This window comes from Eutrigla gurnardus, assembly GCF_963514095.1.
Source record: "Eutrigla gurnardus genome assembly, chromosome: 6".
In the NCBI taxonomy this organism is placed as follows: Eukaryota; Metazoa; Chordata; class Actinopteri; order Perciformes; family Triglidae; genus Eutrigla; species Eutrigla gurnardus.
Genome location: NC_139920.1, coordinates 30,509,521 through 30,531,719, shown reverse-complemented (window position 1 = coordinate 30,531,719; position 22,199 = coordinate 30,509,521). Strand labels below are relative to the sequence as shown.

The following is a 22,199-nucleotide window of genomic DNA, read 5'->3' as shown; positions in this document are numbered from 1 at the left end:
TTCAGATAGGCCGGTGACGTAGACTCACTTCAGATAGGCCGGTGACGTAGAAACACTTCAGATAGGCCGGTGACGTAGACACACTTCAGATAGGCCGGTGACGTAGACACACTTCAGATAGGCCGGTGACGTAGACACACTTCAGATAGGCCGGTGACGTAGAAACACTTCAGATAGGCCGGTGACGTAGACACACTTCAGATAGGCCGGTGACGTAGACACACTTCAGATAGGCCGGTGACGTAGACACACTTCAGATAGGCCGGTGACGTAGAAACACTTCAGATAGGCCGGTGACGTAGAAACACTTCAGATGCTTTCTTCTACACTCATGTGCAAAGATATAGACTTCATATCCTCTGTGAGGAGAGAGCCTCTTTAGGGGGGGGGGGGGGGGTAGATGAGGGTCTTTCAAGAAAATTGAGAAAGAAAGAAATATATACATATATATTTATATAGACACACAAGCAATATCCAAACAGGAGAAACTAAATGTGCCGGTCAGGTGAAACAACTTGTTGGCTCCACATGTCAGCGGTCACATGACATCACGTCTGCCAGAAGATGGCGGCTGCATCAGAGAGATAGTTTCAGCATAAATTACATTTAAGAACTGCTTTGATGTCCAAAAATGAACAGCTAACCACCTTTTGATTCATGAAGTGGGGACGTATGGGGTTTTATGGCTGCAGAGATGACCAAACACTGGCTGAAGAAAGCACAAGGTACATTGAGAGGCAGGCAAGGGGCGCCCCCGTCTGGACGTTTTGGGTAATGGCAGCTGCACCTCCACAGCAGAGTATGAAGTATGAATTCATAGAACATGAAAAATAAATTCTAAGCTAGCAAGTGGCTTCTCCTGAAGACCGGCCCCCCAAAAGTGTCCACAAACCAACGAGTGCAGATGACGTCCATGTCTTTTGTAGTCCTCCACGTAGAACAATGTAGTTCAAAGCACTTCTTTAAAGCCAAGCAAGTGCATGAGTACACTTTTCAAAAGGGTAAACGACACCATGACACACAGATGACCTTATCTGCATGTCTCTGTTTCCTGTATGTCATGTTTCTATTCTAGAACAACGATAGAAGCTTTTCACAAACCTGCAACCTTCCTCCAGTAGATGGCAGCAGCGTTTTTTGGCCTTTTGTTCAACAGGCAAATGGATGTAGAGTATGGCAGACTGGGCTCCACACCTGCCCTGTGAGGATGCATCTCTATGTTAAATGACACACACTTCACCTCGGGCTTCATGTCATTCTGGCCCTCGGAGCCCGGGGCCACTTTAAAGAGGCCCTTATAGTTTCCTCAGATGGGGACGAGACGCACCCTAATAAAGCTCATACATTGGAGGTCGCTCCCAAAGCCCCCCCCCCCACCATGCTGTATTCATTTGCTCGGCAGCGATGATCCAAACCATATGAGGGGCTGAGGGATCCACAGAGACCCGAGTGAAGAGGCAGCCCACCCACAGCCATCATCCCCTGCTCTCTGCTCGTCCCCCTCCCCTCCCAGGTCAGCATTCCTCCTGGGCCCTGGGGATCTCACTGAAGAAGGCAACATCATTCAGGGACTCCCATACTACAGCATATGCTACCTTCATTCACCCCCACCCCCCCGTTCAAAAGGGAACATTTATTAAAAAAAGGAGCCGTGACAGACAGACAGATGGGCAGACTCACATTACTTCAGTGCGTAAACCTCTCCGTGTCCGGGGTGAACGAGTGCAGACGGACAGAGCAGATGTTCTTATCAAACGTCACCTGAGTATGATATGTGTATAAAACTGCATTTACACTCAAAACAAACACAATTTAAGGTGTTGGATCACTTTGCTTCAAAAAGATTTATTGATAAGAAATAAGTACGTCATTTCACGCACGTACGTCAGCAGCTTTGTGACGCTCAAACAGCATGTGATTTGTGAAATACCTCTGAGCTGTGCCGCATTAAAGAGACGATACGGAGCAAAACATCCGGGACACATAAAAAAACTTGACCTCCTTCTTCTGAGGTCACATTAAGAGATGGTTATGCAATAAAGGATTTTCACAAATAGCTGAAATGTTCATTCAATTAGTCTATGAGTTGCATGAAAAAAAGTTGTATCATGAAAAACAGCTTCTATAAAAGCAAGTGACACTTAATGAGTCTTTAATGAGTGGAGGATGGTGTGAAAATGCTGTGTGAGGTCATAGCGGCCAGCGTCTGGCGCTGGAGGGCACGGATCATTTCCCGACTCTGGAAATTGAGTCAGAGTCAAACTGTGTCCTGCCCCGGCTTATTACTGGCTGAGAGGATCGCCCATCCCAGCAGCATAATTCCATCTGGGCTAAATATTTATACAGAGGGGGAACGACATCACTCATCCACAACACGTTCATTCACATGAGAGGAGAGCTCCTTCCAGAGTTCAGTCAGTGATCCCGCTCGCTTCGCCAGAGGAACATCACCTCTTCTCGCCGATATCTGCAGAGGAGAGCTTTACAGGAGACCAGAAAGAGAAGAAAGAAGCTAACTAGAGTCCACAATGATCGTATTCATCCCTGTTTTTGGTGTGATTCTCACTTTGATTCAGATTGGGACGAATCCTGCCAGCGGTAAGTTTATAAGTTTTCCCTCTTTTTTTGTATTTTGAAAAAACCTGCTTTTAAACTATACACATGAATCCTTTTTGCAGTTATCAGAATGATGAGGTCCTTTGCTTTTTCTAGAACTCATGACTACTTTATCTCAGTCTTAGCAGTGCAGAACATAAGCTATCTACTTGTACGTATACTTATTGAAGAATATGCACTCAGTTATTACCTGTGAAAACATTCCATCAGGCAGCTCCTATATATGAGACCTTATAATACTTCATTATGAAGTCTTAAGTGAGCAGAACTCTGAGTGATCTGATATCCGTGTTGATGTTTGATGTACGATCTCGTGTGCTGGAGTAAATGAGCGTTGTATTCGTCTCCAGCTGGGATGTGCTGGCTGCAGCAGAGCCAGGACCAACGGTGCGACATGGTGCTGATGAGAGGGGTGACCAGAGAGGAGTGCTGCGCCGGCGGCCGCCTGGACACAGCGTGGTCCAACACCAGCCTGCCCATGAACGAAGTGAGCCTGCTGGGCTTCCTGGGAATCGTCTCCTGCAAACCGTGCAAAGGTAAACACACAAACCTTCAAAAAAAAGTAGAAGGAATCATACAATACTTGTGTATGGCTTTGTCATGACGTGGGACCCAGAAGTTAAACTTAAAGGGTGAACCTAACTTCTTTAAAGCCACACTGTGAGGAAACACGGGACTGCTACCGTCAGTGGCTTTAAGGTAAGTGCTGGCGGATCTGACAGTGTTTTTTATTTAGGACAAAAATGTGCTCCTCCGTTTAAACGCTAAATAACCATTTCCCAGTGAGGCAGTGCAGACGTGGATGGAGGCGTTCTGCAGTAACTCCCCCCAGCTGTCCCGTGGAAGCTTCCCGTCCTGGAATCTCTGCCAGGTTCACTCAGGTTCACTGGCAGATACATTCTGGTCTCGTAAGCAGCACTTTGCTCTCTGCAGCGATCGCAGGCCAAAAACAAACGTGGATCTCCATAAAAAAATCAAGGTCCTTTTGGAGAACACACCCATCCACAGTTCCCGGGTTTTTCTGGCCTTGTTACACGGCTTAGAAGAAACAGAGAGGCGGGTTGTGTTCAGTCAAAGGTTTCCTGCAGCTATGTAAAAAAAACAGACTCACATAAAGTGAAAATTAATGAAGTTGGTCGATCCACAACATCTCTCCTCCTTTCCTCCTCTCCTTTATGTGTTCAAGGTTTCTAAAGCTGGTTAATAAAAACAGGAGGCCTGTTTACTTCCATGAGCAAAATAGGAAAATGCATTCCTGCAGGCCTGGAGTATATGCCTGCCACATGCCCAGATGTCTGGCACTCACAATGTGCTGCACTATCTGGATCATTTGGAGTCCTGCGTGGGGAAAGAAAAACGTCGGCGAAGGTTTAGTGCTGGCTCATCAGCTCGCAGCGAGAAGCCGAAACATGGTCGCACGACTGCAGTTTGTTTACAGATGGTTCTTTCATTGGGAGGAGATGGAGAGAGAGAGAGATTGAAAGATGGAAACTGACCAAAAAGTTAGACCAAAAACAACACCAGCTCTGGAATAAAGCAGGATATTGAAGTGCTGGAAGAGACAGGACATAAGAAATGTGAGTGAATCCTCTGAGCTGTGTGAAACCTGTGTGCATTGTCTAATGTTGAGCAGGATTCCAATCCCCCCTTGTGCTCTGACATTACGAGGTGTCAGAGGAGCCTGGGGGCTTCCTCATTCCTCGGCCCGTAAACGTCTCTGACAGCTATTTGAACTCCAGCTCGGAGCCCCTCCGTCCCTCTGCAGGAGCTTAGCCCGGCCTCTGCAGCCGTACACATAGATCTGCTGTGAAAACACGCCGGCCCACATTCCAGCGGCGAGACACCCAATAGCGCTCAATAAAGAGCGCTATTTATTGTAGCGCTCAATAAAGAGATGTGATTATTGTAAATATTGTGCGAGGGGGAAATTGTGTTATGGTCTGGTGGGAGGGGGGGGGGGGGGGGGGCAGATCTCAAGCTCGTTTTGTGTGAAAACGCCCTGCGGATCACCTGATGTCTGCAGACTTGTTCCCGCGGTAACACTGACATGTGCTTTTTGTAGAGACTTGCGAGGGAGTCCAGTGCAGTCCCGGCAAGGTGTGCAAAATGATGCTGGGGAGGCCGCAGTGCCTGTGCTCCCCGGACTGCGCTCACGTCACCCGGAAGCACGCCGTGTGCGGCAGCGACGGGAAGTCCTACAAGGACGAGTGTTCCCTGCTGATGGCCCGCTGCATGGGCCACCCGGACCTGGAGGTCATGTACCAAGGGGACTGCAAAAGTAAGTGAAGCCCTGAGCGGCTCCAGGTTGAGTTCCCAAGATGATCTGTTTGGCACCAAACCCATCCCACGCTTGTCGCCCTGCAGAGTCTTGCTCCAACGTGGTGTGTCCAGGTACACACACCTGCGTGACCGACCAGACCAACAGCGCTCACTGCGTCATGTGCCGCACCACGCCGTGCCCCATCCCCATGCCGTCCGAGCAGCCCATCTGTGGCAACGACAACATCACCTACCCGAGCGCCTGCCACCTCCGCCGGGCCACCTGCTTCCTCGGCCGCTCCATAGGAGTCCGCCACTACGGCCACTGCAACAGTAAGGCCACAGAAACACCACTTTTCCTCCTGCTTCTGTAACAGTGAGGATGCTGCAGCTTCCACGCAAGCACATCTTGACTCAAAATTTTGTTTTTGTGCAGATCCTCCAAGGAAGCATCAGGATTTCGAAGGCAGCGAGGAAAACGCTGTCTGAAAGGACAAACTTAGCGAGACACAAGTCGGATCGACCAACATTTCCAAGTGCTGCACCACTAGCTTCCCATGGTGACTCCTTTTGAATTGATTTGACAATCACCCCCCCCCCCCCCCTTCCCCTTGTTGTACACAGAATGACGATCCGTTTGAAGACCTCTGTTGGAACACATAAAAAGTGTAACTGCCTCAACAACAAACAAAAAAAGAGCTCCAAAACCCTGAGAGCGATTTGCGTTAATCTGGTGTAAGTTTTGGGAAACAGATGAACCACGCCGTCTGGAGGTAGAAATATCTCATCGGCTCTTTAGGGAGATGTGTGCATATTGTAAATATAATACCACTACTATTTATTGGAGAAGGTATCAAACTCTATTTATGTTTTATCCTAGTAACAAATCCATATATCCTTGGGGAAAGCTGATGCATAAATGTATTTATTGTGTTTTGTTTATTGTGTATATGTACAATAGTGGCAACTGGCATTGGCTTCTCTTCTTCTTTTTTGCAGTTTTTAACATTCCCCACAAACTAAACCGTTTTCACCCACAAGCTGATGGAAAGCATCGCAAGTATGTTTGGAAAGGCTTTTGAGTCTGCCCAGCGTGGTTTCACTTCACCACAAACAAGAACAAGGACGGCTACAGTCCTCTATGTACTTAGGCTTTTGTCTGGAGGTGAGGACGGGCTCAGCCTAAACAAACCCCCACACACACATCGACTCTGGATCCTGATCCAAACACTCCACTAAGCTGAACGTTTGGTTGTGTTAGTCTCAGACAGACAAGTCTGCAATACCTCCTCTGCTGAGAGCTCGGCTTTGTTTCGCTTTAATGCATCTTTGTAGGTTGTGTTCATAGTGTTGCTGTTGTTGCTGCTTTGATTGGATTGGAATCTTTTAGAGAACTTGCCCAGCAGACTAATGTAATCAGCGTCGTCGGATCGAAAAGGAAAATTAAATCTGTCTGAGACTCGACTTCAATCCGGGCAAATTGAACGTCCCTAATTATAGTGCCAGAGATGAGTCAGTCTCCTGGTAAACAGGGATCCAATGAACTCAAAGCAGATGTCTCAATATAATACTTTCATTATAGAAATGACTCTCCTGTAAATAACAGTCTCATGTGCACCTACCTGTGTACCTACTGTGAAATTTGAATGACAAATGCATCAACATATTTTTGTATTTTTGTACTGCCATTTAAAAAAAACATAAAGTTTAATATGTCACACATGTCTCTCTTTCTTTTATTCAACCTCCTTCCGTCTCAATTCACCTCCACAAACTGTCTCGTATTGTATTCTAATAACAAGACGCGTTATATTCTGCAAGTGTGGATTTTTCTAAACTTGATCACGGCCGGTTTTGGCCAAATGAGAACTGGGCAGCTCTCCTCTCGTGCTGACGTTTGGGTGGGGGTGGGGTGGTGGTGGTGGGGTGGTGGTGGGGGGTCCGGCTCCAGCAGCCAGCCAGCCACTCGGCTTTGTGCGTGCGGTGGTTAGACCGCCTCTTCTGTGCGTGCGGTGGCTGAGGAGGCCTCCATGTGAGAGGCGGCAGAGAATCAAATCCAGGCTTTTCTTCCGCCCCCGTCTCCTCAGGGATACCCCCCTGCCCCCGGGGGCTGAGGTGGGTGGGTCGGGGCGATGGAGGGCAAAGGAACTGAGGAATGAGTGCGTCGGAGCGCCGAGGCCTATGGGTACTGACTCACTTCCCTGTTTAAAGCACCTCCCTTGTTTTGTTCTCCTCTGAATCCTGCGCTCGGCATTCGCAGCAGCATCTGGTTCGACTTTAGCGAGATGTTTATACTCCTGTCCAACGAGCCTTTTATTACACTGGGAATGGAATTAATGTTTTGTTAGTTCGAACGGGGCAAATAACAATGCCACTGAGAGGCTCTGCCCAAACACACAAATTGGCTTATTTGTTCAGAGAATGTGTCTCGAAAATGTTTTCTGTGTTGAGATTAAACACGCATGACTGATCCGAAAAGCCAACCATTAACATGAAGTCACATTTATTCACCAGGCATGCAGACGAGACCTCATGTGGCCCGCTGGACATGTCTGGGCAGAGGACAGCTCCCGTCCAATTAGGGGCCTCTATTTGCCTCTATGGGTTAATCCATATAACTGCACGTTTAACTGCCCTAATCTACACCTCATTATTAGAAATATGTATGTGGGAAAACATAAGCCACGTATTCCCATACCTTTATGAGAGCTATATCTATAAATGCTTCTTTGGTCCACATAAAACTCACCAAACCCGTGTTCCTCGCCATCATTTAACAAATAAACCCACAGGAATTTTATAGTGAACACCCACTTAAATCAAACTAAATGTTGAAATGGTCTTCCGGGAAAACACGAGCGTGCCTTCTTTCATCATGACCGTGTGATACACCTCCGCCATGTGTCACACCGGTGGCGGTAATGACGTCATCGCCGAGCAAAACCTACCGACTGTCCTAATTACACCCGGCGTGCACCGCGGGATCCTCTGCGCCACTTTGTTATTTGATTCTGCATGTTTCTGGTTTGCGGTGCAGCCAATGAGGGATCAGCCTCACTTCCACTGGCTTCGCGCGTGTCTGTGCGTGTGCGCGCGCGTGCGATTATGAGTGCGTCTCACCTGTTATGAGCAGTCACACACACACACACACACACACACACACACACAACCATGACATCATATAAACTGACCATGTTTATATCCCTGCAAACACACAACGTGACGCCCACGCGCGCATTTCAGCGGCGCGTAATCATCTCTGACATGTCAGCGCGTCTTTCTCAACGACGTCCACATGTTGATCATTTCCGGGCCAGTCCGCCGCACCGCTTCCAGTAAGTTAGCAGCCAGCGATGTGACTTGATGTTTGTGAGCCCGGAGGACCACCCAGCGTCTGGACCGGCCACCGGATCGTAAACAGCTCGGTCCGCCGCAGCTGAAACTAATCGATATCAGATCCATCACTTTTCCACATGTGCATGAAATTTCACTTTCTGACACTTGATGATTACAGCCCACACTTCTCGTTCATACCGCTGCATGATGACGTTCTATGGATTTCTCGGAAATGTTCTTAACTTTTTTTATTTAAAAAATGATCTCACAAAAAATCTGTTCATGTATATTTTATAGCGCATGAAAGACTAGCAATCAGCCAAACTGTCAGCACAAAGAAACGCCCATTTAACGTCAATGACGTTATCTTATAGAAGTGTTCAAAAGTGATACACCTTCTATATCTTATTATAGAGTTATAGATCAATGGAAATCAGCAAGTTTATGCTTTTAGTGCCCGAGATGAAAAAAGGTATGTCAGGCAAAGGATACGGCTGTTAAAACTCAACTATAATACTTCAGGAAAAAAGGAACGAATGTCAGCGATTTGGTCTCGATCGGGTCACCGACGACAAATCAGCAGTTAGGAAATTGTGCAAACACTAATTGTCCCCAATTATTGTTGGTGAATTGTCTCACTTCCTCGTCGTGACCTCTGGGGCGACTTCTCATCTGGCTCCGTGTGTGGTCTGGCACATACGCACCGACAGATGGGAAATGGACTGGGGGGGGGGGGGGAGTATGAGGCTTTTCAAGAAAAGTAGAATGTAAATATCAAATATGGATTTCATCATCACGTGCGATGAATTGACTTTGTTGTGGCGTTGAATAAACATGTAGGTACTGTGAGACTCCTGGGGATTTCGGGAACACATGTGCCTGAGACAAATCAAGTCTGAGGTTGTTACCCCCCCCCCCCCCGTCTTGGCACTGACAAGGTGATTGAATTAACTCTGGTTTGAGTTCATGTTGAAATATCGAGCCACATAAGTGAACAACGTCAATGAAGTGTGATAATTGCGCTGCACTTAGCTCCCTAACTTGACTCAAATTGACTCAAATTGTGCAATTTGAGGCTTGGAAAATTACTAGGACCATAACTTCACATCTGCTTTTTTTCAGGTGGCTCTCGTACAGAAACAAGACAGAAATACTGTTTTTTATAAGCCCTGGCCCAGATCCCTGCCTGTTGTTTATCATGGAAAGTTGGTTGGTTATCATGGAAAGTTGGTCAAATTGCCGCCATGCCTACGCCATGCAAACTCAGCAAAGGTGAGAGTGGGAAAGTTGCCTTGATTGCAGATTTGACTCGATCTTGGCTGCTCATTACCACCAGCCGAACAGCAACAAGGAAGCAGCTTATTCAATTATCTGTCAGGAGATCCTCTGCTTGTTGAAGTGAGACTGTGGACCACAAATGACCTCAGGAGGCCCATATGGTATCTATTCCCTCCGTCCACAGAGCTCCACATCGTTCAAACAGTTTCAGTTTGTTTTTTTTACTAAAGAAGGGACAATAAACTCCTTTCTGATTCAAAGTAGTAAAACCACCAATACTCCACGACATATCATATTCTGTGAGATCATCATACCGTCGGTATCAGCGGTGTCCTGAGAACCACATATCTCTAAGAGAAAATTAGCTTTTCATGAGCTCAGCTAATCAAAGAGGTTAGTTGATTAGTTAAAGAAATATAACCTGTGAAGAAACACTTCATCCTTGAGCCGATTCCAAACAGATTTCTTTAGTTTTCAATGGTCAGGACCGGCACGAATATTTGCCTCTGAGATGTTGTAGAGAAGAATTAAGAAGTTGCAGAAAAGGCAAATATTTAAATAAAATCAAGTCATGTTTTATTTGAGCGGTTTTTCTGGTTTGTTGTTGGAGTTATTTTGTATTTTTCCTGAATTGTGGTGATGTGTTTTTTGGATTTGAGGATTGTTTTTGTTTAGTTTGGACGTTGGGTAACTCATGCTTCCTTCTTTGTTTTCAAACTTGTTGACCACGAGGGACTTTAACATGCTAGCCGTTGGATATTTAAGCTTCTTTGTCTGATAATATAAATCACATCAATCAACCACTCAAGTACCTTTACACATACACACACACACACACAAACACACACACATACCCAGAATACAAGCCAAAACAAGACTCCAGACACTCCACGAGAGAATATTCTATGCGTTCTACTTCTAATTCTCATACGCACACCTTTTTAATGATCTTTTTTTGACACCTGCTGGGTATTTTCTCATGGAAATGTTGAAGGCTTTGTTCTTTTTATTGGGTTTTTTTCTCGTCTCTCGTGGAGGTTTGCGGTTGGTGTTGCCGTGTAGGTGTTGCTTATTATATACTGCATCACGTCATTCTGTTTTGCAACTGATTGTTGGTTAGTAAGACTTTACTCACAATAACATACGCAAGACTTGGGCTGTTTTACAAGTAAACACAGATAGACATGGCTAGCAAGCTATTTGGTGTATAGGAAGTATTTCAACTAGAGGAGACACACCAGGTGACTATAGGTGAGCAGTGTATGTACAAAAATGCAAATGAGGCATCATCTAATGCTAACTTTTGGTGAATTTAGGAGAAACACAGTAAAATGAACACCTAAACATGTATTTTGGGTGTTTTCTTTCCACTAATGTCTGACACGTTACGGAAGCAAAATATCCCAAACTCACAAAACTGAGTGCATGAAAAGATAATGTTTTTACCTGGGGTGTCTCACCTTAAAACAACAGTATAGTGAACTGAGTCCACTGCAAAGAGTTAGAACTGATACAATCTTATGAACAAATGGTCAATAAAACTCTGCCGAAGCATCTGCAGCGAGAAACCACAAACACTCCGCTACAACAAAGGAGGTCGGACCTGAGTTCCTAATTGTACACATGTGTTCCCCGAGCAGCATCTATATTTTGTTAGCTGCCCCGTGATGTAATCCCAAACACTTAAGTGCCGATGTAGTTCCGCAGGATTTTGTTCTCGAACACAAGCGGAGCAGAAAAACACGGCGGCATCCCTGCGGTGATTCAAACATGTGCATGTTCATGTTGTGGACATGTTGGGTTTATTTTCTCAAAGGCAGCTTCGTCCCTCACTAATGTTGACCTGCAGCCTTGTAGCTGTTTGAACCAGAGATCTTACAGTGTGTGTGTGTGTGTGTGTGTGTGTGTATCTGATGCACAGCTCTTGTGACACATGGCCTCAGACAGTGTGTCTGGAGGGAGCGAGTCTTCCATGGGTGGGACCAAAAACTACTGACGCATGATTAAGAGGCCCAGGAAGTTCCAGCAGGCGGCTGTTATTGCTGAGTGTGTGTGTGTGTGTGTGTGTGTGTGTGTGTGTCTGAATGTGTGTGTGTTTGTGTGTCTGTGACTCTGTGTGTGTGTGTGTGTTACTGTGTGTGTGTTTGTGTCTCTGTGACTCTGTGTGTATGTGTCTGTGTGTGTGCTTGTGTGTGTGTGTGACTGTGTGTGTGTGTGTGTGTGTGTTACTGTGTGTGTGTGTGTGTGTGAGTGTGTGTGTGTGAGTGTGTGAGTGTGTGTGTGTGTGTGTGAGTGTGTGTGTGTGTGAGTGTGTGAGTGTGTGTGTGTGTGTGTGTGACTGTGTGTGTTTGTGTTTGTGTGTGTGCGTGTGTGTGTTTGTGTCTCTGTGACTCTGTGTGTGTGTGTTACTGTGTGTGTGTGTGTTACTGTGTGTGTGTTACTGTGTGTGTGTTTGTGTGTGTGTGTGTGTGTGTGTGAGACCGTGTGTGTGTGTTTGTTACTGTGTGTCTCTGTGACTGTGTGTGTGTGTGTGTGTGTGTGTGTGTGTGTGTGTGTGTGTGTGTGTGTGTGTGTTACTGTGTGTCTCTGTGACTGTGTGTGTGTGTGTGAGTGTGTGTTACTGTGTGTGTCTGTGAGTGTGTACTGTGTCCCGGAGGGACTGTGTGGGGCGATCCCGGCTGGAGTGTCTGGTTAAACTCTGGAGTGATGAAGCAGCGTGTCCCTTGCAGCATATCTGTCTGCTGCTCGGCTGCAACACTTTATTGCCTTTTGAGTGAGATCGAAATGAAAAGTGTGAACAAAGTGTGACATGGAGGCATGTGTCGAAAAGCTGCTGAATTACAGCGGCAGGAAGAAATACTTCCACCCCTTGCAGTGCTTTACAGCATGTTTGAATCCATTTCACGGCAAGAAAATATCTAAAGTTTACTTCATATTATGAGTATTTATAATAAAATACCGGTAAATAATATAAGCGGTACTCTGAATGCAGATGAGTAGTGGCCTTAAACTGTCTGGTAGAGTTGTATTCTGCTGCTCACCGACCTGTCTCTGACCCAAAGTCACTCAGTCCCAGAATGCATTGCTACAATGAGCAGTCGGCTGGGACGGCGGTGACGCACTGGTCGCAGAGAGAGACAATAGCTTACCTCAGCCAGGCAGACATAGCAAACCTCCGTGCTATCAGACCCTCTCTAATCTCAGCCCATGGGACAGTCGCGTCTTTGCCGCTCCCACATGGCCAGATCAGACACAATGCCGGGCCTAGAGAGGACATCAGGACCTAACTAGGTTTCACTGTGAGCTTTGCTGTGAGGAAACGTCCAATCTTATTACAACCAATTGCATCTATGCTATGCATGCCACGCTGGGAAAATTAAACCATTGGGTCACTGAACGTTTGCAGTCTTTTCACCATCGCTCCATGAGAACATGTGACAGAAAAAGGGATTTTTTTCCTGCATGATAATGAACGGCATTAGGAGCTGGTGGCATCCAGGGCTGTTCTTCTCAAGAGCACAAAAAGTCGACGTTCGTAAATAAAAATCAGCCCAGATGGTCTGAGAGATGTGATTGGCCGACGGGCGGTCGGATGGGAACTCCTACTCAACATGTGTTGCCAAGCACCAGAGATACTCCAGACTTGTGTGACATGTTTATAGTCATCAATCTGAAGTTGTGGTAATCACATTGAGGATACCTGGGAGAGAGAAAAAAATGTCAGCAAAGTTTAATTTACAACCTAAAAAAACCCAAGATCCCAAAACAAAAATAAAATCAATCATGTCCTCCTCCAGTTATTGTGTAACTAAGTGATCTGAGACCTTCACTGCTATCTCAGGGCCGATAGATAGCCGCCAGCAAGAACTTGGCTGTGTTCAGGTAAAACAAGAGAACGACTTTCCCATGCGAGGGGGCCTCTTTATTAACTATTTTACCTCTTGGATTTGACACTTGACAAAATGGTTCCAACAACTACTGTCAAATACTCAAGGAAAACACACAAATCCATCTCAGGCAAGGTGCGTTGCTCAAAAACAGATGCTACTTTTAGACACTTGTGTCTGTTGGGGCTGGTTGATCGGAATCCAATGGAAAAATAAAGTGTGTCAATATAAATCCAGTGCGGTGCCAGGGTGTAAAAAACACAGTGTTTTATATGTGATCGGGGAGAGCTGGGGGGGCCTGAACCTGCAGGGGATGAGACGTGAGCTCAGCGGAGACAGTGTGGTGATACGTGACACAGATGTGGTAGGGGGGGGGGCCTCGAATTCAGGACACCTCAACCTGGTTTTCCCCCATTATGAAATAATAACCAAAGCTCTCATGGATTCCAGAGGAAATTCGCCAGGAGTGTATGTATCCTGAGTCCCTGGCTGCGATAGGAAACAGCCTTCCACAACTGATACACAAAAGCACCACCATGTGGCAATATTCTATAACGCAGATCATTGTTAGTCTTTGTCAAATGCATAATTAACAATTAGACCCCTAACAGAAAAATAAGCTGATTTCCAATTAATTGTGTTTACACCTATTCCAAAACAGTCAATAATTACATCGTTTTTTTATGTTGAGTGTAAATCTATAATATATAATTAATGATCTATCCAATTTTACCCCATTTTTAATTTGACATGTTCTTTATCTGCTATGATGCAGTGGTGCGTATTTTCAGGTCACGTGGTCGTCGTGTTTTCTAGGAGGTTCTTGACCTTTGCGGTGCTCCGTAGTCCTTCCTCTCCTCTACCTGTTTGGTGGTTAAAGATGGCGGAAGCTCCTCCATGGCCTAGCCGGTTCTTCTGTCACAGATGCTCCGCTGAGATCAGTCCCCGGCTTCCCGTGAGTACTGGTTCCGAGACCGCAGATATGGAGACTGTAATACGGGTAGAACCCGCGGCAGTGTCGTTGTTACTTCCACGTACATCGCTGTGGCTGCGGGGCCGGCTGCTAGCATGCTAACGCTGTTAGCTCGCTGCTGCGAGCTCCCGTTTATCTCGCTAGCGCTACCCAGCGTTAGCATGCTAGCCTGCCTTCTCTGTCGCGGATCCATCGGCGTACGAAACACAAAAGTGCGTAGTTATTACACAGGGAGCACTGCTACGTTGTCATACTACATTTACAACAACGTTGGACAGTAATTTATTGATTATCGTTGGGTTTACGAGGTGAGTTCTGTGTTAACGTTAGCTATCCTGTTAGCAATCCTGATCTCGTTTAATTAACGACTTTGGGTATTTTGGGTGAGACGTTGACACGCGTTTGACTGTGTGTAACAGGTTTGTTCATCCCTCGTGTGAATGATCCAGCAACAACGATGCCACTGCGTCCTTTTTCTTCTTTTCACTAAAGCACACAAGTGTGTCTGCCGGCGGCTAGAATGATCTCCCACAGCTGTAAATGTGCCTCCACAATGTAACACCATCAGCCAGGGGTTCTGCAGGTCGCTGGTCAGTTTGTCATTTCAACCATGGGAAATACACGTGATCGATGCATTGTTTTCTCCTCGGGATCAAGGTTTAATAACACCACCTCTACATCCACACTTACATAGTAAGGAAAAAGGATGTATAGGAACAAGGTTTATGTGTGCGAGTTGGGCTTGATGCTGTGGTTTCCAACACTTGGAGGCTTTTCCTAAAGATGTCTATTCCTAGATGTCTTGAAGACCCAGTCGGTCTTCTCAGCTGGCTTCAGCGTTCAGCTGCTGGGGTTACAGAGTTCACTTATCAAATAGTCACAGCTGATCATTTTCAACATTGTCCCAATAGACGGTGGGAAGACTGGGAGTTAAATTAGCACCGGCCACCTGCCACATACAGTGTTGAAGTTGGTGGCGGCAGCTAAAAATTGAGGCAGACGTTAAAGTTGCATGATATATTCCACATTAACATTTTTTAAAGCATTCAACTTTGATTTCAGAAATGACAGAGACAAAAAGTGTCCAGTAGAAATGTTTAAACAAACTTCATTTCACACACTGGAAGGTATCTTCAAGTCTTAGTCAGCTTTTCGGTGTTCCCGGTGAGGATCATCTGCAGTGTTTAGAGGAAGAAATGTGGTGTTGATTTGCTATTGAATGGGACATTTTGTCGCAGCTAGCTTTAAGGTCTTTTGTAAGACCTCCACACACTTAAAAAGGCCTTTTTTGTTTCGCTTCTAGAGGGTAGACCTAGTTTAAGTCATATATGAGAAGGATAGCCAGCCTCCATCCATTGTCTACAGCTTATCCTGAATTCAGGGTGGCGGGGGGGCTGGAGCTGATCCCAGCTGTCATTGGGCGAAGGCAGGGTTCACCTGGACAGGTAACCAGTCTATCACAGGGAGACATGTAGAGACAGACAGGTCTTTGGACTGTGGGAGGAAGCTGGAGAACCCGGAGAGAACCCACGCTAACACAGGGAGAACATGCAAACTCCACACAGAAGGAACCCGAACCGTGAATCGAACCCGGGACCCCCTAGCTGTGAGACCCCCTAGCTGTGAGACCCCCTAGCTGTAAGACCCCCTTGCTGTGAGACCCCCTAGCTGTGAGACACCACCGTGCAGCAGGATAGCATCTTCTCTCTCCTTTATCTCTCTGTCCAGCTGTGCTGTCAGTTGAGTTGTGTTTAACATATCTCATTGCAGTTTAAACTTGCCACACACCAGCACACTAATGGGCTGGATCTGTAATTTTCATGGAATTACATTTTTTTTTATTTACTGTTTTTAATGAGAAGTGATGCAACTGTTGCAGTTAGTTGAGCTTGTTATGTTGAGTTGTTTAATTCCCTGGTTTTACTACCTTTTGTGTTTTTACAGGAGTACACATGTCCAAGATGTGATTCAGGGTTCATTGAGGAACTACTGGAGGAAAGAAGGTGTGTATAAATTGTATATTTAATACAGTTTTCCTCATCACGGCAGCATTTTTATGACTGTTGTACTGTTACTATTGTGAGTCAGCTGCCACCATTCATTATAGATAATGGAATTCAAATGTTCTTGGTTAAGGATATTTTTTTTCTAAATGTCTGGTTCTTAATATGTTTGGCCCTCCTTCCTAACAGGAAGTCACCAACATACACCCGAGTCAGCTTCCTTGTATGTGTGCACTAATCTCTATTTTAACATTTTGGCATCAGAAGCGTTCTGGTTTCATCGGTGGACGATTATTTCACTTTTTGTTTAAATGAGCTTGTAAACTGGATACTTGAGAAACTGTCTCGTCGTACACGTCGTCTCTCAACTCCAACTGTCTACTATCCTTTTTTCTCCAACCGCTGTGATATTACAAAGTAGTTAAATGTGGGATTATGACAGCCACATCATGCAAAATCAGAAGATGATGGCAAGGAAAAAGGGAGAAAACAGCAAAACAACTTTACGTCATGATTGTGAAGGATGGAAACTATGAGGCATGGTGGAGAAAATGAATTTCCTGTAGTATCACTGAGTTGAGACATAACTTTTTCAACCACTTGTCCCCTGTTTAGTGCTGACAATGGCTCCATGTCTACAATCTCCAGCGGGCCACAGAACCAGCAACCATTTGAGGTTTCTAACTTATTATTTTTCTCCGACCCACTACACTGTTGTGTTGCATAATGTTGTCAGAATATCTTTAAATACTTTCCATTGGAATTTTTGCTGATCAAGCAAAAATTGTGTGACCTGAAGGTTTCCACTTCTGCTTTCGTGAGAGATCCCGACCATAGTGATGTCTTATTCAATGGTGGACTGTTTTAACTTTGCCCAGAGAGGAGTAACATTCTTGCCCTAATATGAAGTTTATGAAAGTTCTGAGGGGTAACTGATAATACTCTTACCTCAGTAAACAGGGAGATTCTCTATGCTAGCACGCACTTCCATTGGGTTGAAATTTGACCTGATAGTCGGCAAGCTCTCAGTTCTTCAGGTGTCTTGTATTGAAAATAAATCGTAGGTATGCAGAGAAATAACAAAGCTGCACCAGTCTCTACCATCAAGATCACACAGTTTTTCTGTGTGCTTTCATTTTATCTTCCAGAATGCAGACCAGCACTTGTTTACATTCCCTTCGGGCTATGGTCAGTTTGCCCTGGGTGTCTTTGACGACCGCTTCGACTTCGGGGCTGGACTGGGATCAGAGGATAACAGGGATGCGGAAAACAGGCGAGAACGGGAAACGGCATCACGGCAACGATACGGTGCCAGGCAACCGAGAAGTCGTCACGGTTCAAGGCGACAAGCAGGGAGGCATGAGGGAGTTCCTACTCTAGAGGGGTAAGGGAGTACAGACTGACTTGAGTTAGACTTAATTTGTTCCTTAAAGGGGGTATTACGTCTGTTTTTGTTTGTTTCCCTGGACCCTTTTTGTGTGTAATGGTGACAATGATTATTTGAAATAATGTCCAGTATTGAAGGAGTACATTGAAGGCAGCAGATGCTAAACAGGCGCCCCCTCACCATCAATCTACGGCCACTAAAATGATTGTTTGTGTCTCGTTATGAACTGTAGCATTACATCCACGTTGTCAAACTCAGTTAAAAATCCAGCCACAGCATTGACAATCTTTCTTTTTTAACATTGTCAACCTACAACCTACTTTTTCTGACTCTTGACACCCTTTTCACCATTATCTTCTGGTAAAACATGTCAAAAAAGAAGTGTTAGTAAAGAATAAATGTTTGATTTCTCTGAAGGGTCCTTTCCATAATGTTGCCAGACACTTATCATTATTATGGGTTATTAAGAGTCAGAGGCAAAAACACACCCTTTTAGTGGACATGCGTGAAGCAGCTGCTGTCTGTAGTGTACTTTCTCGATACTGGATCAATTTAAAGTGTGTTGTCCCTGTTACTCACTAAGATGCAAAACATAGGAAACCACAATCCAGGTTGGAAAAGATGTGCTACTTTTTAATAGCACACTTTTTTCTCTTTTTTTATTCCTCCCTTAATATATATTTATCATAGCTGTGTCCTCTTGTTTTTCTGTAGAATCATTCAACAACTAGTGAATGGAATAATTGCACCCACTGCAATGCCAAATATTGGTGTTGGACCCTGGTGAGTGTCACTCGTGTTCATATTTAACCAGAAAACAAATTCTCATCATTTTTCATCCATATAAGTGTCTCCTAAATGTTGTGTTGTTTGATTATTTTCTTAAAGGGGTGTTCTTCACTCAAATCCTATGGATTATGCCTGGGGTGCTAATGGACTAGATGCAATTATTACTCAGGTATTTTTCAGACACCTTCAAATGTTTTGTTGTTTAAAGTGATCACTGTGCTAATTATTAATAATTTTAAAGTTGTCTATGCAGTGAATTGCAGACAAACATGCATTTGATTTAGTCTCTTTTCTGTCATTTCCCCCTCTCGTCTTTAGTTATTAAATCAGTTTGAGAACACGGGACCTCCGCCTGCTGATAGGGATAAAATAAAAACTCTTCCTACAGTGCAAGTTACAGAGGAGCATGTTGGTAAGTTAAAACAGAATTATGTGAAATGTTTTGTGACTGGTTCTTGTTTTTTTCTGATATTTTAGATAGACTATATGAGGTACAACTTAGAACCTTGCAGTGGAAATGGAATGGAAGTACCGAACTAGCTGGCTTCATTGGGCTTCAGCCTTTAACATTATGAGTGTGTTTTCATTTGAAGATTCTCCCCAAGGAATTGAGTTAATAATTCAAGTGAGCTCAAAGGAACTATTTTACTGTTTTAAAATATAAAACATGTTCTGGAGACAAACTTTGACCACAAGTTTAATGTTAAATCTTATTGAAATCATAATTAGACATCATCTTTTCATCATATTCAGACATGTCTTGCATCATAATGTACCATCCTTATCTGCCGGTTCTATAATTATCCTAGTCAATTAAAACACCTGTCAGGTTTTATGGAGCTGGTTGTGTGATGGTGCCACTTTGTATCACCATCACACAACCAGCATCTCAGACTAGTAGGATAGCAACCAGCCGCCCTCCTCAAAACAACACCTGAGGAATCCCATCTCATTTACGTTACTATAGCTGTTAGTTTAACGTGGCCATTTGTAAACCTCTCATCCAAACCCACTTGATTGATGATATTGAACATTATTCATACTTTGAATACGTTCTGTCTTTCAGCTTCAGGACTGGAATGTCCAGTGTGTAAAGAAGATTACAGTGTTGGAGAGAATGTGAGGCAGCTCCCGTGCAATCACATGTTCCACAATGACTGCATAGTCCCCTGGCTGGAACAGGTATTAAACATCACCTATATAATGCTCTGCCCCCTTAAATATTCACCATGCTATCTGAAACTAATGGGGAAGCACCAGCAATGACACTTACATTTTTTTTTACCTGGACACCTTTTCCTCATGTTTTTGTATCTAGTTGACTAATGCGGACAACCATTTTTAAAATGCGTCATCCATTCGTCATTCAGATACAAAAGCATTGAAAAATAGGGTGCAGTTGAAAAATACACTTTTCTCAAAGAGCTTAATTTTACGACCCTTTTTCTCCAGCATGACACGTGTCCAGTGTGCAGGAAAAGCCTGAGTGGACAGAACACAGCAACGAACCCTCCAGAACTATCAGGGATGAACTTTACCTCCTCCTCTTCCTCCTCCTCGGCCTCCTCCTCTTCCTCCACCCCTCAGTCCTCCAGTTCGACCAGCAACGAGAACTCCACCGATAACTCATAGAGAAGCGTTTGTCCTTCTCGCCCTACGAGCTGTTAATAGCTCCTCGGCTGCTGCCGTACTTCAGAGCGGTGACCTCCAGTCTCTCCCTGCCGTGGGGGAAGAGACCTGAGTGCATCTCGCCAGCAGCACTCAGGCCTGATTCAGGGGTAAGTGATACGTGAGGTCCATGTATTTCTGCCCGTCCTGTTGCTCCCACCTTCATCAGGGATCTGAACAAAGGAAGGGCGGAGGGCTTGAGGGCAGCTTCTGTCTGGGAGGATGTGGAGTAGCATGGAAACTTCAAGAGGCTTGATCTGCCTGAATCACCTCTTACAGGAAGAGAAAACAAATGAATCCAAAGGTAGAAGACTTGGGACAACAAGACAGTCGATGTTCTTTTTTAATCTCCAGGCTGTAGGATTTAAAATGACCCACTTTTGCCAGTGAATCAAAAAGAAATGTACAGTTATTCCTGTTTTTATAAGTATTATTCATATCTGACAGATGAAATGACCCAAAGTGCACTGTAGTGCACTGTTACAAGTGTGCACTTGAGTTTCTTCATGGTTTAGAATGATGCTACATTTGACATAATTCCAATAGTTTCTAAAATGATTCACTTACAGATTACCTGACACCACACAGGTACCATTGTTTGCACTTGAAACGATACGTCATTTTGCAGTAATTTTGTGCCGTTTTTTGAATGATGATGTGGATACTCGCTACTAAATCACACACATAAAGATTGTTACTTTATCAGCAAGCCTAAAATACTCAAGAACATTTCAGTGCACTTTTGCATTTTAACTTGACGTTAAATTAAATATTTTTTAAAGTTGCCAGTTGAAAAACTATTGATTTGCAGTATGATCATGTCCACACAAAAAAAAAGAAAAAAAATTATTGATAATAAAGCTGTTTTGGGTGCTACCACTCAAAATTAATGTAAGCGTTCTTGGTGTGCGCGTGTGTGTGGGTATTTTTTTTTCTTTTTTTTTTGAGGAACAATACTCATAAAATTGACTTGAAGATGTCGGTGGTGCACCTAATGTGTGGTGCTGTGGTTAAACAGTAGATGGGAGTGCAGTTAAAAAAAAAAAAAAAGCAGAAAATTCAGTCGTTTGTGCAGCAAACAAGATCTCATTGAAAAAAGAAATAGGTTTGTCTTCATACCAAATAAAGGAAAATATTTGCAATATTTTGGCAAACAAACAAATTCTGAGTTTTGCTGGTTTTTGTTCGGCAGTATAAATGATTTGCCCCTTTTAATGACAGCTTGCAGACTTCTCACAACCCAGCACCAACCAGACGACAATTACGTCATTAGCGAGCACCGCTGGAGCCGATTTCAATGCATAATGCAGTTTGGAGATTGTTTTGTACTTTCACATTAAAGCCTTGATCCCAAGGCTTTAACTAGTACACAGCGTCTCTATTAAATCTTTCAATGGGGCACTTGCATATTAAATGTTATCAATAAGCCAATAAATTCTGCTTCCTTTCATTGTTGAGCCATACGGGTATTTCTACGTATTTCCTCTGCATTGTACCTCGATTCTCCTCTGGGTTTTAGGTTCAAAGGCCTTTAATCTGAAGGGATTGTTATGAACAGAACTTTGATCGTGCTAGATGACATGGATACACTTCATGTGTGGCTTTGAGTTTGACTTAACAATGTGAAATGGATGATTCATATTCAGTTTATTGTTACCTTTGTGGTTAACACTTCAACTATTTGTGCCTTTTTAACTACGTAGCTGCGATACTATGCCTATACCTTAGCCAAGGGAAAGCCGTTTTAATATTGAGGCCCTACATAATGAAGTCCATAAGTTACAGAACTAGATGATTTCAAAAAGCTTGTTTTTTGTTACTAAAGGCAAGTTTCAACCCATTTAAGGATTCTTATACTTAAATAATAATATCCTGTTACATTTAAACTGTTCTGACCACATCTGATGCAATGTTTTTATCACATTTTCTTTTAAACTCAGTTAATTTAGCTGATTCCATTCTTTTGAATTCATATATTTTCTGTTGAATTCAAAGCACATTTT

General features: G+C 44.2%; 2 protein-coding genes across 2 annotated transcripts; both read left to right on the top strand.

Annotated features, from left to right (window-relative positions):
• The first annotated feature begins 2,191 nt into the window (after positions 1-2,191).
• Positions 2,192-6,593, top strand: fstl3 (follistatin-like 3 (secreted glycoprotein)). The gene is made up of 5 exons (XM_084012291.1): positions 2,192-2,598; positions 2,967-3,152; positions 4,679-4,894; positions 4,981-5,208; positions 5,312-6,593. The coding sequence occupies exons 1-5, from the start codon at positions 2,529-2,531 to the stop codon at positions 5,362-5,364; spliced, it is 753 nt and encodes a 250-aa protein (XP_083868417.1). The 5' UTR covers positions 2,192-2,528; the 3' UTR covers positions 5,365-6,593.
• A 7,634-nt stretch (positions 6,594-14,227) lies between these two features.
• On the top strand, positions 14,228-21,096 carry LOC311015374 (E3 ubiquitin-protein ligase RNF126-like). The gene is made up of 9 exons (XM_084012550.1): positions 14,228-14,331; positions 16,294-16,352; positions 16,968-17,028; positions 17,501-17,736; positions 18,454-18,522; positions 18,628-18,697; positions 18,847-18,940; positions 19,595-19,710; positions 19,981-21,096. Exons 1-9 carry the CDS (start codon positions 14,257-14,259, stop codon positions 20,158-20,160), a joined length of 960 nt encoding a protein of 319 aa, XP_083868676.1. The 5' UTR covers positions 14,228-14,256; the 3' UTR covers positions 20,161-21,096.
• Positions 21,097-22,199: the final 1,103 nt, after the last annotated feature.